At 41.8% G+C, this 15,752-nt stretch overlaps 1 protein-coding gene across 1 annotated transcript; it reads left to right on the top strand.

Annotated features, from left to right (window-relative positions):
* Positions 1-1,265: 1,265 nt before the first annotated feature.
* Positions 1,266-15,405, top strand: agbl2 (AGBL carboxypeptidase 2). Its single transcript, XM_086110274.1, is given in 23 exon segments — positions 1,266-1,354; positions 2,039-2,168; positions 2,499-2,666; positions 2,779-2,886; positions 4,315-4,468; positions 4,533-4,782; positions 6,481-6,882; positions 7,080-7,222; positions 7,843-8,002; positions 8,090-8,216; positions 8,293-8,393; positions 8,479-8,582; positions 9,021-9,099; positions 9,237-9,338; positions 9,410-9,496; positions 11,522-11,614; positions 12,297-12,396; positions 12,697-13,008; positions 13,083-13,113; positions 13,184-13,383; positions 13,661-13,796; positions 15,314-15,388; positions 15,390-15,405. Coding segments are annotated over 22 exon segments (3,060 nt in total). The 5' UTR covers positions 1,266-1,354; positions 2,039-2,056.
* The last annotated feature ends 347 nt before the right edge of the window (positions 15,406-15,752 follow it).

Raw genomic sequence — 15,752 nt, 5'->3', positions numbered from 1 at the left:
CAGCTTTTATTGTCAAGTATGCTCTATGTGTAGCATACAGCACAGATGAAATTACTTTCCTCTCTCTACCACAGTGCAAACATGTAGTGCATTGAACACAGCTAAAATTTACATAAAATTACATAAGGCACAAATATATACATGTTGAATTAAAAGAAAATCATATAAATACAAAAAATAAAGTCTCGTAGAGTAAGATTAATTGAATCATTTACCCACCATTTAGACTACTACAGTCGCATGCACAATTGTTAATTTAACTTAAAACGAACTCCTATGAATGGGACCCAAGCGCTTTTATCGAATTTGTAGGTTCCCTAACAGAAAGAGGTGGCAGTGTCACAGAGCTTGTTTGGCCCATCGGTTGGTTGCTTGGTAACCTCTTGTTGCTCGATGATTGTTGGGGGGGTGGGGGTTCTCTTGAGGCGCTGGGACCGAAAAGCACCGTTAAACGAGGTAAGTCGTCATGAGTCAAAAATGTGATTAAATACTGTACTAAATTGGCAGCCGCAACTAACGGGCAACAAAGCACATTCATCTCTCTAAAATCTTTATTTTCGAATGGTAAAACCAACGAGTGATCATCGGCTGCTTCTTTTGGTCATATTTGTGTTACATATTCATTTAAAATGATTCTATATACTGTATCTAAATTTACAGTCAGAACGTCGAAGATGCCTGAAAGGGATCCTACCGTCACTTTACGTGTGAGTTTGTTGGCCGTTTTCCTACAATCACCTGCCGCAGTTTTGGGTACACTTGCACACTGGTAATAGTAGAGCTGGATGAACTATTCTGATTTTAGATTATATAATTGCGTGCACTTCTGATAAACAGTTTAGGAGAGGAAATAATTCAATAATATGGTTATGGTTGTGGTTGTAGTTGGCAGTGGTGTCGAGCTCTGCTCGTATGATGCAGGGGAAATGAACGTCTTCAATTCAAGCAGCACAGTGAATGACATCAGCCCAATCTGATTGGCCACTTAAGTAATTGCTTTGAAATATTTATATGTACAAAATGTAAATAGTGTGACATCATTGCTGCATCATTCCCTCTGTCAGTCACAATGTATATTGTAAAAAAAAACTACAGCTATTATTTTCTGTTCTTTAATTTTAAAAACACTGTTAATGTGACTATTTTGTCAACAGTGTAAGTATTTTATATCTATTAATCTGAATGTTCTCCACTCAGAGACATAGGAACGGAAGAGAAAGAGGACAACAAAGACATGCTGTTACCAGGCTAAAAGCTGAAGAAAGAAATCACAACATATATTCATCCTCACTTACACAAATATGCCACCAAGGGGAAGTGAACATCATGGGGATGAGATCTGCCACAGAGTTTAGTAAGTGCAGCAGTGCCACAGTTGGCGCTTAACTGCTTTCTGTGAACACGAGCTTAACATTATCTTGCGTAAAAAGTCATTTTTAGACATGTCAGTAGATATGCATTCTCACAATACCTGTGTGAGCATGCAATATCCATCCATCTGATGCGCTTATCCTTGCAAGGGTCGCGGGCGTACTGGAGCCTATCCCAGCTGTTTTCGGGCAGTAAGCACCCACAATCATTTGCCCTCACAATCACACCTATGGAGACAATTTAGAGTGTTCAATCAAGTTACCCTGAATGTTTTTGGAATGTGGGAGGAAACCGCAGTAACTGGAGAAAACTCGCACAGGCACGGGGAAAACATGCAAACTCCACACAGGAAGGACAGCACCGGAATCAAACCTTGCACCTCTACACTGTGAGGCAGATGTGCTAACCAGTTGAACACCGTGCTGCCCAGCGTGAAACATTTTTGTTGCAATTCTATGTATCTTCAATATTTTATATCTATAATGTTTTAGCCTTTTCTCATGAGCTTAAATACTACAACAAAACCTCACTAATGTGATGCAGGTCTGCAGTATAGTTCTGCACCACCCCAAACTAATGCCACAATTATAAACATATCAAGTAAATGCCTCTCGAGCAGTTTATAACACCTGGTACTCAAAAGCATTCTTTTCTTTTTGCCATTTAGGCAGTGAAAACATCAGTCATGGCCCGCCCTGTGATCAGAAATTGGTGGACCACCTACCAGTTAGACAAATCTGACACCAATGACTCCAACAAAGAGGACGAAAAGGAGGATGTAGCTGAGAAGAAGCAGTGTAAGCTGTTTTTCCTGTGTGTTTACTGTCCCTGATGTAGAGATTTATTTTGATGGTTTTCAGAGTTCCCTTGATCGGTTTAAACATTTCTAAGGTGGCCCTCAAGCTCAATGCTTGAGCATTATTTATTAAATAAATGTGCTCCTTTGGCGCTGATATATCCAGTCCCACTCAGCTTAATCTGCAGTCAAATGAGCAAACTTGTTTTGTGAAGCTAAGGTAATGGACAGCCTGAATGAGAAATGCATATCCCCATGCTCTACTTAAACAAGAAAGAAACAAGAATCAGAGCTCGGGGGTGGGGAAAAAATGATTTCTGTGCTTCCTCAGTATCGATTAGTCAGACACTGCGAACCAGGCAGCTGCGCGTAGAGTTTGATGGTGGACGCCCAGTTTTCAGTCTTCGAGCACCACTGGACCTGGTTCAGTTCCCATCTATCTCCTGCCCACGTTGGCCAGTAGAGTGTGAGGTCATCAGTAACGCAATTCATCACATAGGTAATGCGACAATTCTCATTGTGACATTTATGATTTAATACCCCGAAAAGTCCGTCAGAAGTCTGATGATCACCACTTTAATATTCACATGCACTGCCTTTCTGTATCATAGAATGGGAGCCTCCAAAGCCTGAACCTTTCTACTATGCAAGTGGCCATGAGAAGACACCCTTTCCACCTGGGGAGGAGAGCAGACAAGTTGTCTATTGCATTGACGAGGGTAAATTTATAAGTCAACATTATTGTTCAGCAGGGGTCACCAGCACGTGGTGCTCGTGGGCACCAGGTAGCCGCCAAGTGCCTCATGAATAGCCCACAAGTCTGTTCTAAAAGTTGTTTACTAGTGATGGGACATTAATGATTTTTCTAGGAATGTTGTAGAAATTATCATTTGATAATATAAACACTGGCAGAGATTTACAGTATAAAATTAAAGTATTGCATATTGATATTTATCTGTTTCCTAATTATTGTTAAAAAAACATTAACATGATCAGTCACTTACATGAGAATCATTATTTAATAGTAACATAATTTGAGCTAATTTATTTCAAAAATGTCAAACTGATAGCCATCAATCAGTACCCAAGAAGTAGTTGTCAGGTTTAAAAATGTACGTTATTATGGTGAAAGGACACTTTGATCCTCTCCTCTTTCATCTATAACTGCTTCAGACAACAAAGTGTATGCAGAAAAGTGGTGAAGATTGCACGACTGTCTGTGTCCTATGTGTTGTGTTGTGTTATTTTTGTTATTTTGACTTCAAAATGGCGCCGCGAGAGTGGCTGCCTTTCCAGCAGCTCCTATATTTTGTTGTTTACTTCCTTTCATAACTTTGCTGCTGTGAATTGGGAATTTCTCCATTGCGAGACTAATAAAAGTTTTCTTATCTTATTATTATTATTAAGTACATCTTCATCAAGGACATAATGCTTTTAACATGTTTCGAGATATTAATCAATCATGTGAGGCTATTTTCATCATTTGTAAGCACAATGTATGGAGATAAATAAGCCCAATAAAATACTAAAAGCAGATCTTGGTATTTAATAAATCTCAACATCATACATTGTTCAGATAATACCTCAGTCAAAATGACTAAAATATTGTAAAGCCAGCGTCTTTTGATGCACCTGCATTGTTGTTAATTGGGCAGATGTGCCCAATGAAGTGTCTGGTGTGTGTCAATGCAGACCAGAAACATATGAAATGAATGTGGGGTTTCATTCTGCCATGTTAATTACTAATTTGGACAAAAACAAGTGGTTTATCAGAATACTTTATTGATACCTGGCGGAAATGCGATAGAAACTCAATCAAATATAGTTATGACGCACAGTAAAAATAAGAGTTCAGTGAGGGAATAAAATATAACAAAAAATAGGGGCATACTGACATTAAACTCATTCAGTACCAGCCAATTCTAGACCAAGTCTGAAAAGACATTTAAAAACGTCTTTGGGAGTGAATGAGTTAAGCATGCATGAAAGATTAGATTGCTGTCATGGTTCTACATCTAACTGAAGTAAAACGAAGGTGACAGCTGATCTGTCAGAGCCGCTTTAAATACCGACAATAAAAGATTAGTTTGATAAGAATATTTTTGAAAAACAGATTCTGATGTCTTTTGTTTCTCATTCTTTTGAAGCCGATAAATGTCCCTACTTCACATGCTCTCGTGTTGGAGGATCCCGTGTTTCTGTGAACAGCACCTCATCTTCTAATGACGTCAACCAGACAGACCTCTCACTTGAGTTTGAATCCCGATTTGAGAGTGGAAACCTTCAGAAAGCTGTGCAAGTGTGAGTCTCTGGTCATCATTTTTAGTTTGTGGTTACCCAAATCAATGTGTCGTCTCTTGCTCAGGGGTCCCCATGATTATGAACTCACCCTGCGCACAGATTTGTACACCAGCAAGCATACGCAGTGGTTTTACTTCAGAGTCAGGAACATGAAGGCTGGGGTGAACTATCGCCTTACTATAGTCAACATGATGAAGCGCCGCAGCCTCTACTCCCAGGGCATGAAGCCTTTGTTCTACTCCGAGAGAGCTGCTAAGGAGAGTGCTGTTGGTTGGAAACGTATCGGCTCCAACATCACATACTACCGCAGTCAGGTACGTTGAGTTAAGTTCAGTAATGATCACATTTATAATCATCCTCACATGGTTACACTGGTTTTGAGCTATGGTAAAATGTGATAATTTACCTTTGGTAAAACTGATAGCAGAAGAGATGTATACACAGTGTAATAGCAGATGTGTTGGAATCAAGATCTAGATTGTATCCGACATGGTACACGAAGTGGAATGCAGTTTGGCATCCGAATAGAGTGGCAAACAAGTGGACGGTAAACTACAGCAGGGATGGGCAACTAGCGGCCCACGGGCCATCAAATCAATCTTCTAACAGGCAGTTTGATGCTGATGACAAATAACGATAGACACATTCTTTGTCAACTTATTTCTGTCGTCGTCCTGAAACATATTGTCATATCGCCCAGCTCTGCATGGTCCTAGTGTCCTCGTCAGTAGCACTGATGAAAGGTTTTGGCTCTCTCCAGCGTTTAAGTTGCCCATTCCCGCACTACAGTATCAACAAGGTTTTGAGCAGTGTGCCAAAGCTTAAAAGAATATGAGAAAGCGCTATATAAATAAGGATGCATTGCCCTTTTAATGTTCCAGTCAAAATTTTAAAACTACAGTGATCTCGCGCTACTCTGCGGTTCACTTATTGCGGTTTCAGTGCATCACGGATTTTTCAAAAATATTCATTAAAAAAAAAAAAAGCGAAAATGCCGCAAAAGGTCCGCGAGAGACAGCGAAAGTCAGCAAAACAACAGTGAGTCACATAGAGCAACATATACAGTACTACATGTATATGTTCAAAGCGTGTGACGGAAAAGTGGTTAGGACTGCACGACTGTCCGTGTTTTATGTTATGTGTTGTGTTTATTATTTTACTTTATGTTAACTGTTTTGTGAAGCGCTTTGTTACAGCTGTCGCTGTTGTGAAAGCGCTATATAAATCAGCATGTATTGTATTGTTTACTGTATTTTGTTATTTATACACTAACCTAACCTAATTTATACATCTTATACATGTACTGTATATACTGATTATATTAGGATATAGCATTAAGTAATGTTTATTACGACAAACATTTACTTCTACATGCATGTATACCATTAAATTTGGCCTTATAAATATTATATACAGTGATCCCTGCTACTTCGCGGTTCGTTTATCGCGAGTTCAGTGCATCGCGGATTTTTTCAAACATTAAATTTTTTATTATTTTTTTTACATATACAGTAGAGTACAGTACTGTATATGTTGCTCTATGTGACTCGCTGTTGTTTTGCAGCTTCTCGCAGACCGTTTGCGGACTTTAAATTAAAATTTTTTTATTTTTTTTTACCTGTTTATGTTAATTGGACGCTACTTCGCGGATTTTCGTTTAGCGCGGGTGGTTTTGGTCCCCATTAACCGCGATAAACGAGGGATTACTGTATACTCATACACATGTACATGTACCGTACAGGGGGTGTACCTACTTCGCAGATTTTCCTCTTTCATGGGGGGTTCTGGTCCCCATTAACCGCGATAAGTGAGAGATCACTGTATACACTTGTATACACACTCACACGCACACGCACACACACACACACACACACACACACACACACACACTACGGCTCACCCGCAACATTATTCAGGCTATGTGGTCTATTATATAGATGTATGCATCAAATGTTAGCTGGGCTCAACACTAATGGGATGTCTCATAGAGCTTCATGTCTGTCCCAATTCAGAATGCAAAGGATACCAATGAGCCAAGGACCCTGTACTCCCTCACATGGACTCTCCAGTTTCCGTATGAATCCGACACCTGCTACCTTGCCCACTGCTATCCCTATACCTATTCACACCTACAGCGCTATCTCAGGCACATTTCATCCAACCCAGCAGTGGTGTCATACTGCAAAGTACGCGTCCTGTGTCACAGTCTAGCTGGAAACGCGGTCTACGTGCTAACAGTAACATCGCGGGCTGGCGAAAATGAAGAAGAGGGCAAAGCCAAGAAAGCTGTGGTGGTCACGGCCAGAGTACACCCAGGAGAAACCAATGCATCCTGGTTGATGGAGGGCTTCCTGGACTTCCTGCTGGGGAACTCAGATGATGCACAACTTCTGCGAGACACTTTTGTTTTTAAGGTGGGAAAGTTTAAAAGCTAACATCTGGTTGTAAATGTTTCCAAAAATCGGTGACATGAACCACTAAATTGAGCAGTTGGTGCTCTTAATCCTATTTGCTGTTGTATTTTTTATGACTTCACCAGGAGCCCAACAGTTTATATCAGTGCTTCTTGCCATGCCTTTGAAAAGACTTTTTCCTCCATCGTATGCTTCAGGTGGTGCCAATGCTGAACCCAGACGGTGTGGTGGTTGGCAATTACCGCTGCTCTCTGGCAGGCAGGGACCTCAACAGGAATTACAAGACAACGCTCAGGGATTCCTTTCCATGTGTGTGGCACACCCGGAACATGGTTGAAAAGTGAGCGTTTTTTTATTGGGTGTCTTTTAGTATTTTTATTTTTATTTATTTTTTCTATGGTCACTCTTAAAAACTCACTGATGGTGCAGTGGCCCACTCGCCTGACTTCCGTGCAGGCAGCATGGATTTAGACCCCACTCAGCATCAGTGTACATGTGCCAGTGTGAATGGTTGTCTGTTTTACGTGCCCTGTGCTTACCTGGGTGGCAAATAGTACCGGTTGTAATCAGACTTTTGCCCCAAGTCACCCGAGAGAGGTTCCAGCTCCCTTAATATTGGTTACAAGTTATACAACAGATTTCAGAGACAGTGTAAATAACAGAGCATGTTGTTTTTGTCTGTAATCAACCCAGTTGCAATGTGTTAGTCTGCATTGATATTGGGACTCTCAGTCAGGTGGGGATTTTCTCAAAACATAAAATGGCTCTAATGGCAGATTAATGGCAGAAGAAGGATACATTTGTTGATCTACTGTTGTCTATTGTGTTGTAATATAACTCTTTTCGCTCCATAAACTAGGTCTAATTCACGAATTGCATGCTATCTTTGTCTATTTTACTTTGAGTGAAAACCCATCAAGAAAAAACTCAGAGGTTAATGTTCATGTCTTTATTCCTCAGACTGTTGAAGCAGACAGATGTAGTTCTCTACTGTGACTTCCATGGCCACAACCGTAAAAACAATGTCTTTATGTACGGTTGTAATAACCAAGATGATGATTTTCCAAAGCTTCAGGAGAGAGTTTTCCCTCTAATGTTGAGCAAGAATATCAGAAACAAGGTATTATTTGTCACAGAAATGCTATTCCTTTGATCTGTACATGCTCATAATTCCAATCACAAATACCCGCACCCTCTTTTCCCACAGTTCTCCTTCCAAAGCTGTAAATTCCAGGTGCAGAAAAGCAAAGAGGGAACCGGGCGAGTCGCCATGTGGAGACTTGGTATCAAAAACAGTTACACCATGGAGGCCACTTTTGGAGGTTCCACACTGGGTTGGTGTACACCTTCTGAATGTGTTGCTTTATGTGTGTGCTTTTATGATGTGTTTCAAGTATGACTTTTCATCAGGTGATCGGAAGGGAACACATTTCACCATTCAAGACCTTAAGTCCTTGGGCTTTTACTTTTGTGACACCTTACTTGACTATTTTGATCCAGATCCGGCGAAGGTAAGAAAACGGTGAACATCTTATCAAGATGAAATTGACCCGGAACACATGCATCTGATTTAATGGTTTAAATATGCCGCTCCAGGTGACCTATTGTCTAAAAGAACTGACAAATCTGTTGAGAGATGAAGTCCGAGAACTGGGCAAAGAATTGGACACCAACTTTTCTGTCTTTGATTTGGAATCTGGGTAATACAATATTATATTTTGTTGCGATCTATCAATATACAAAGCATATGTAACATAAATGAATGCACTCCAAAAGATTTGTGTGAAAATCTTGAATTTCCCAAGAATTTCTTTGCATACTAAATAAAATAAGATACACCCACAAATGGGGGGTCATTAAGTGCAAATGTGCACACACAAAAAAAATCTTTGGTTTCAAAAATGATCCATCCATCAAAAAGTCAAGCAAAGCTAAATGTTACACTTTATTGTATATATTTATGTGAGTACATTATATCCGTATACCGATATGTTGAATATTCCGAGTCACGTCGTGTAGGGTTAGGGGAACCTGATGGATGGTAATCATTCCTAACAATAATTGGAGACTGCATACTGTGATTGTCATGTGTGATTAAATTAGTCTTGAAAGTGACGGTTTCTTTTCTGCTTTTGCAGCACCAGTGGTTCTGATAGTTCTGATTCTGATGGGCTTCCATTGCATTTGCTCACACAGCCGCAAATTGTGCATGCAGAGGTACATATGATGACGATCTTCTCCCATTGAGAAATGTTTCTACAAAAGCACTTTTTTGTCAGATTCTAATCAGATTTAGATGAAGTATAAAAAAAAAAATATATGGTGTGTTTATCTACTGTTCATCTCCTCCAAAGCAATCTCCAGTGAAGAATAAGAAGAAAATGACACGCAAAGAAAGAGACAGGCTGAAAAGTAGGATGCAACCTGAAGTTCTGCAAAGCATCACTCGCCATATTGTAAGACAGCACGACATTTATTGTGCAATAATTGGTAAATGTCAAACATTTGGATTCTTGGACCTTTGCAGGAACCTGATTTTCCGCATGCGATTGACAATGAACAAAAAGAGAGCATCCAAGACAGGCCACTTAGAAGACACAGGAGAAAATGGCAGGTATGACATAAGGAATATATTGTGGAGAGAGCGGAGAGACATTCACCAGGAACGTGCACCTTTACGGGAGGAGAGGGAGTTGACATGTTTCTGGGATCAAAGGGCGACAGACTTGAGAGCGTTGAAAGAGAGTAGCTTGCAGCTTCCTGTGTATCAATCAGTTTTGTGTGGAGAGTAACAGAGACATGACTAGCCTTCATCTCCTTGTCTCGTCATTCACTGCATCTACACAATTGCTGGCAGTAATGTAATCAATAATGACATATGTCATCTACGCCCCAGCAGTCAAGTTGCCCGACTTTTAGCAATACAACCTCTCGCTGTGGTTTTAGCACAGCGAAGCTCAGTTTCAGCTGAGAAGAGTAACACAGGATGGTAGAAGATACTGACATGTGGTGGCAGCGTTTGTGGCCTCAATAGCCAGAGCAACGGCTCTGCTGGAGCCTCCGCCAGATGTTGACAAGGATGATGCATTCAAGGGGTTCCTTTTGAGTGTCTTTGATCTGTCTAAATCAGAGAAGGCGGACTGACTGCAGTCCCTCAACGGCCTCAACGACTGTAAACCACCTGAAATGATGCGAGCGTTACTGGCCTTGCTTGCTCTGTCATCCTTTTTCACCTATAGGACACTATAGACATTGCAGATGCAGTGACGGCCCGCTGTTAATGTGACAACGGGTTGTGTTCCTACAAAGGAAGACCAAGCCAAGACCAAGCAGTGTCGCAAAACCTGCAGTTGCCTGGGGGTGAGGGAAATGCCAGGTCCAGTGCTCATTAGCAGCTAAGAATGCTGGCCAGGGCTGCAAGCTGTTGTTACCGACTCCATATCCGGCTGACGTCATCTGATAAAATCCCATGCTCAGCACAGCCAGCAGACACCATGACGGGCAGACACGGTCCCCGGATGAACCCCGCTAATACCATGCCCATACGTACCTACGGGACCGAGTAGATGGAAGTGTTTTTGTGGACACCACATCAGCTGGGCCTTTGATTCTACGCCACTGTTTGACTATCTGTGCCTTTGATTTGCTTGTGGATGTTATGAACTGCTGCTTTATTGATGCTACATACACATGCTTGGAGAGGTTGGTGCGCTCTGCCTGTCAAACACGCTTACTACCAGTGATCCATATCATCGCCTGCTTGCCAAATTTCCTGACCTCATCAAGCCCACATTCCCGACAGCCGAGGCTAAGCACAGTGTAGAGCACCACATCACGACTGCAGGCCGCCTCTCATCGCCTTGACTCAGCTAAGGTTATGGTCGGCAAGGAGGAGTTCACCACCACGGAACCCCTGGTCATCGTCTGCTGCTCAAACAGCCCACGAGCCTCCCCCTTGCACATGGTGACCAAGGTTGGCGATTTCCGTCACCTCAGCAATAGCACGACTCACGGCTGACATCCCATGCCACACATACAGGACTTCTCTACAGACCTGGCAGGGGCCATCCATCTTTCCCAAGGTGGAACTGGTGTACAGGTACCATGTTGTCTTGAAAAGCACACCCACATGCTTTGTTCTAGTATGCCCAAGATAGCGATCGCACCCCTTGGCCTTTCGGATTCCTGTGGATCCCTTTTGGCCTCAAGAGGGCAGCACTGATGTTTTGGTGCCTTATGGACTTGGTGCTGCTCTCGTCGTTGTCAACTTGGACTACATCTTGGTGGCCGTGGCAGATGTCGAGAGCCACCTGAAAAACCTCCAGTTTAAGCATCTTGTATGATGACGCATAAGAGAGAGATATTGACCAGAAACCCGTAACTTTCAGGGAGGGGAGGGAGTTGACATGAATCTGGGTTCAAATGGATGAGTGACATAAAAGGGTTGAAAGAGTACTGTACCTTGACGCTCGCAGTGTCAACAGTCAAGTTTTGTGTGAAAGTAAAAGAGACACAACTTTCCTTCTCCTTGTCAGTTAGCACATCTCCACAATATAATATAAAGTATGATATAAGGTATTGAATGGAAATCCCATTACTTTTCTTGATATTGAATCATACCAACCCTTTGCTTGTCAAGGTTAAAGACCGGAAAAGTGTGATTCCTGCAGCAAATACTGGTTATCTGGGGATCAGTCATGTGACCCTTTGGCAAGGCTTTGAACCTCTCAAGGTAATGTAGTTCATCACTAGTGTAGAATACAATTTACCAACATCTTAACTGTAAATCAATTCGCTTTAAATTTAGATTCTGTCTCAACTTCAGTTTTGACTCATCTTAAATAAAACCATAGCTATACATGGCCCCGTACTCCCTTTATTTCACCTTGCTGAAGATGCTTCCTATTCAAGGCAGTTAATGTACAGCTCTCCAAAGTCCACCTTTAACCAGATTAACAATAAAAATGTGTAGATCACACCCTGTACCTGTCCTACTACTGTATTTACTTTTTAGCCATGTCTCTTAAAGGTAATGCAAATAACTCACGCGTAGGTTTGCACAGAATTTTGTTAAATACTAAGTTATGGTTGATATTTTGACTATATAGAAGAAAAAAAAACAGTACATACCTTTGTGACTGAGCTGGCCACTCACTTTACTTGCATTTCAAATTGTGAGTGAGAGCTGAGAAGCTGCGTGGATGTTTTGGCCTTGGCGTTCTCTGCCACTTGTGAGTTGCACACACAGAGGAAAAAAATCGACGAAGCGAGGACTTGAAACTTTAAAAACCCATCGGTTGCGCTCATAAGTCAAGCTACCACTGTACTAGCATCTGATAAGTGTAAACATTCGGTTATTTTGAATGTATTTTTTGATGAAAGTTGAATCGAAGTGTTCCACTGTGCTGTTCTAGGCGAATTGCCGAGAAGAAAGGGAAGCAGAAGCAGAGGCACGTCGCAAGAAAAGAGCATCTTCAAACATCAACCCTTTTGCAGCCATTTCACCTCAAATAGGTGCGTTTTGAACATAGCTTGTATGTAATGAGCACGAATTGGGCACCACCATTGCATTGCATAGACTCAGAAATAGACAAAAGGAATGTAAGCCATAAATATGCATTGGAATGTGCATCCATCCATCCATTTTCTAATCCGTTAATCGTCACGAGGGTCACGGGCATGCTGGAGTCTATTCCAGCCGTCTTCGGGCATTAGGCGGGATACATCTTGAGCTGGTTCCCAGCCAATCGCAGGTATTGGAATGGATTATGTCATAATTGTGTGTTTGTGTGTCTTGACATTTGCTTAAAGCAGACCAAGAAAGAGACCTAGCACAGTGGAGATACTCATCAAAGCTGCTGCACTTGAGTGCTCTCCTTCGACGTCCTCCAAGGTTCTTGTACCCGGTCCAGCAACAACTGCAGCAGATTCGTCATCATCATCTACAGCAACATAACTTTCAGCAGCAGCAACATTACCATCAGCAGCAACAGCATTATCATCATCAACATCATAGTTATCATCACCATCATCATCATCCTGAGGAGCAGCACCATAAACACCATCATCAGCAGCAGCAACCGCAGCAGCATCCTCATCGTCATCAGCAGCAGCAATGCGTGTCTCGTGAGTGGTGCATCCTTCATGGCTTGTTTTACACACGCAGAAGTTCCACATTTTTAAACTTGTCACTCTTTTAGGTCTGTTACCCGTCACTGCAACATCTGACAGGTAAAACTTGCACTGTCAATTACTGTGACACTCAGTTCAATCAGTGTCACGAATGACCTTTTCTTTTCAGGCTCCGTCGTCCCATGTTTGACATTGTTCCCACCAGGCACCTGCCGTCAAGCACCAGGGATGATCATGATCATTTCAGAGACCGAAATTCTTCAATGACGCCAAACCGTTACTATGTCCACCAGGATCTGTCCTCTGTACTTGCAGACATACCCAACACCAAATGGCAAGATGAGAGAGAGGAAGGGGCCTTTGCAGAAGGTTGGTCTTTAATATCAACAGAGTTGTTGCCCAGAGGCCGCTGGGATAGTCTCCAAAATGCCCGAGTATATTGTGACAATAAGCGGTTCGGATAATTGACAGGTGCATTGGAATTGTGGTTGAAGTTTGTAGCGGTGCAAACCAAGGATTATATAAGTGGAACCACTATGTGTAATTAAGGCAACTGCTAGATATTGTGGTTAATAACAATATACTGCTAAATATTGTGGTTCCACCTGGTACATGTTTGATCATTGTTTTCTTGTATTTTGTTTAGTTGGATTGCTGAAACATCTACCGTTTCGAGAGATTAACCGTCGAAATCTCATCTCAGAAATCTGTCAGAGGAAGCCTATTTCCCACCCTCGTTTTTTAGTGCCTGTACTAAGGTATCCAGACTTGCAAGGACATAGGTAAAACATTCTTTTAATCATTGTGAATTGCTGTATTAGCTTCCTGTCATTCTTGGTGTCATCTTTTTTTTTTTTTTTTTTAAATTCTCAATTATTGACCAAGCTTCTCTTTTTCATTGTATTTTGCTTGGCCAAAAGACACTTGATGAAATGGCAATCACTGACCTGAACTCACAGCCCATTACACGTACCATTAATTGATTAATAATAAACTAGAAGACAGAGGTGATACTGTTTGGTCACAGTGGCCCTAGTACATCCCATCCTGTAGACTTGGGCCCCCTGTCTCCTTATCTTAAGTCAACAGTCTGAAACTTGGGCCTTAAACTGGACGGTGATTTCAAACTTGATCGGCAAATTGGTGCCGTTGTTAAATCCAGCTTCTTTCACCTTAGACAGCTGGCCAAAATAAAACCTCTCCTCTCATGAATGCTTTGAGACAGTAATTCATGCCTTTGTCACATCACGGCTCGATTACTGCAATGCCCTTTACTTTGGAGTCAGCCAATCCTCCATTAAGCACCTCCAGCTGGTCCAGAATGCCGCTGCTCGCCTCTTGACTGGTACTCGTAAGAGGGAGCACATAACTCCTACTCTGGCATCCCTTCACTGGCTCCCCATACATTTTAGAGTTATTTTCAAGATCCTCTTATTTGTTTTCAAATCTCTAAATAATCTCGCGCCACCTTACCTCTCTGAGCTCATCCGCCCCTACACACCTGCCCGGCGCCTCATGTCTGCGGACCAGACATTATTAGAAGTACCAAGAACTAAACTGAGGCTCAGAGGGGATCGAGCCTTATCTGTTGCTGGTCCCTCTCTGGAATGACATCCCACTGAACATTCGGCAAGCCTCCTCGCTGCCCATCTTCAAAACCCTCCTCAAAACTCACTTGTATTCTTTGGCATTCGACTCAGCATGACTTAGATTTGTTCTTGGTTTTACTGTTTGGTGTTTCTACCGTCTTTATTACCGATTTGTTTTACTGTTTATTGGATATGTTAAATTGCTCCATGTACAGCACTTTGGATGCAGCGATGGCTGTTTGAAAGTGCTCTATAAATACAGTTGACTTGACTTGACTTAAAATGACATCTACTATACATCTCATCGGAGCATGGAATCTGCCTACCTGCGCCTCAACTAAATCCACCAAAATTGCATGGCACCACATAGGCCACAACTTAAGACGTGCTTTTACCTGGTCTAAGTTAAGTCTACCAAACTGTCTGTCGCGCAGAGGCCGTGAAATACATAACTCTCTCGGTCTGCCAGAACGCCTATTATGACACAGCACAGTACGTCTTTAATTGATTTAGATGCTCACTGAGCTGAAGTTTTACAAGATATGCCGACATTTTACATAGTCTCATGCTAGGGTGATGGCTTGTGTGAGAACGGAGGCAAGTGTTTCTTTTTATTGGTTAAGTGTATCTGCTTTTGGATGTTGTAATGCCGCTGTGTTACAAGCTTGCATGGTTAAGAAAACATTTGCATCTTTTTTCATTTTCCCCAGACTCAGCAATTCAACTTTAGAAGACAAAAGACCAAAGATTGTTTTACCCCCTGTCGGGAAGCCGTCCACCTCCACAGTGGCACCATAGGTGAGTGTCATGTCTGAGGATATCAGGCCCCTAACTCAGGAAGACTAGGTCACTAAAGGCACTGCTCCAGAGAGGCCAGTTGCCACAAGACCATCCCGACCTGTGGTACTTTATACTACGATGTTGGGATTACAGACATTCTGGCCAGTCAATGGAACATCTTTGAATGGACATGAAGGAACATTTGAAAGTTTCTAGTTAACAGGATTGCCCCGATGCTGATGTCATTTTATATGCTGTGTTGTAATCTATACCAACATAACTTGACAATTTGACTTAAATGTCTACAACTGACATTATACAAAAAAGTTTGTGTAATATTGAGATAATACGGGCGAAGATAACATTCAC

This window comes from Hippocampus guttulatus, chromosome 4 (assembly GCF_054856545.1).
Source record: "Hippocampus guttulatus isolate MCC_2025c chromosome 4, RoL_Hgut_1.0, whole genome shotgun sequence".
In the NCBI taxonomy this organism is placed as follows: Eukaryota; Metazoa; Chordata; class Actinopteri; order Syngnathiformes; family Syngnathidae; genus Hippocampus; species Hippocampus guttulatus.
This window is presented reverse-complemented; position numbering and strand designations above follow the sequence as displayed.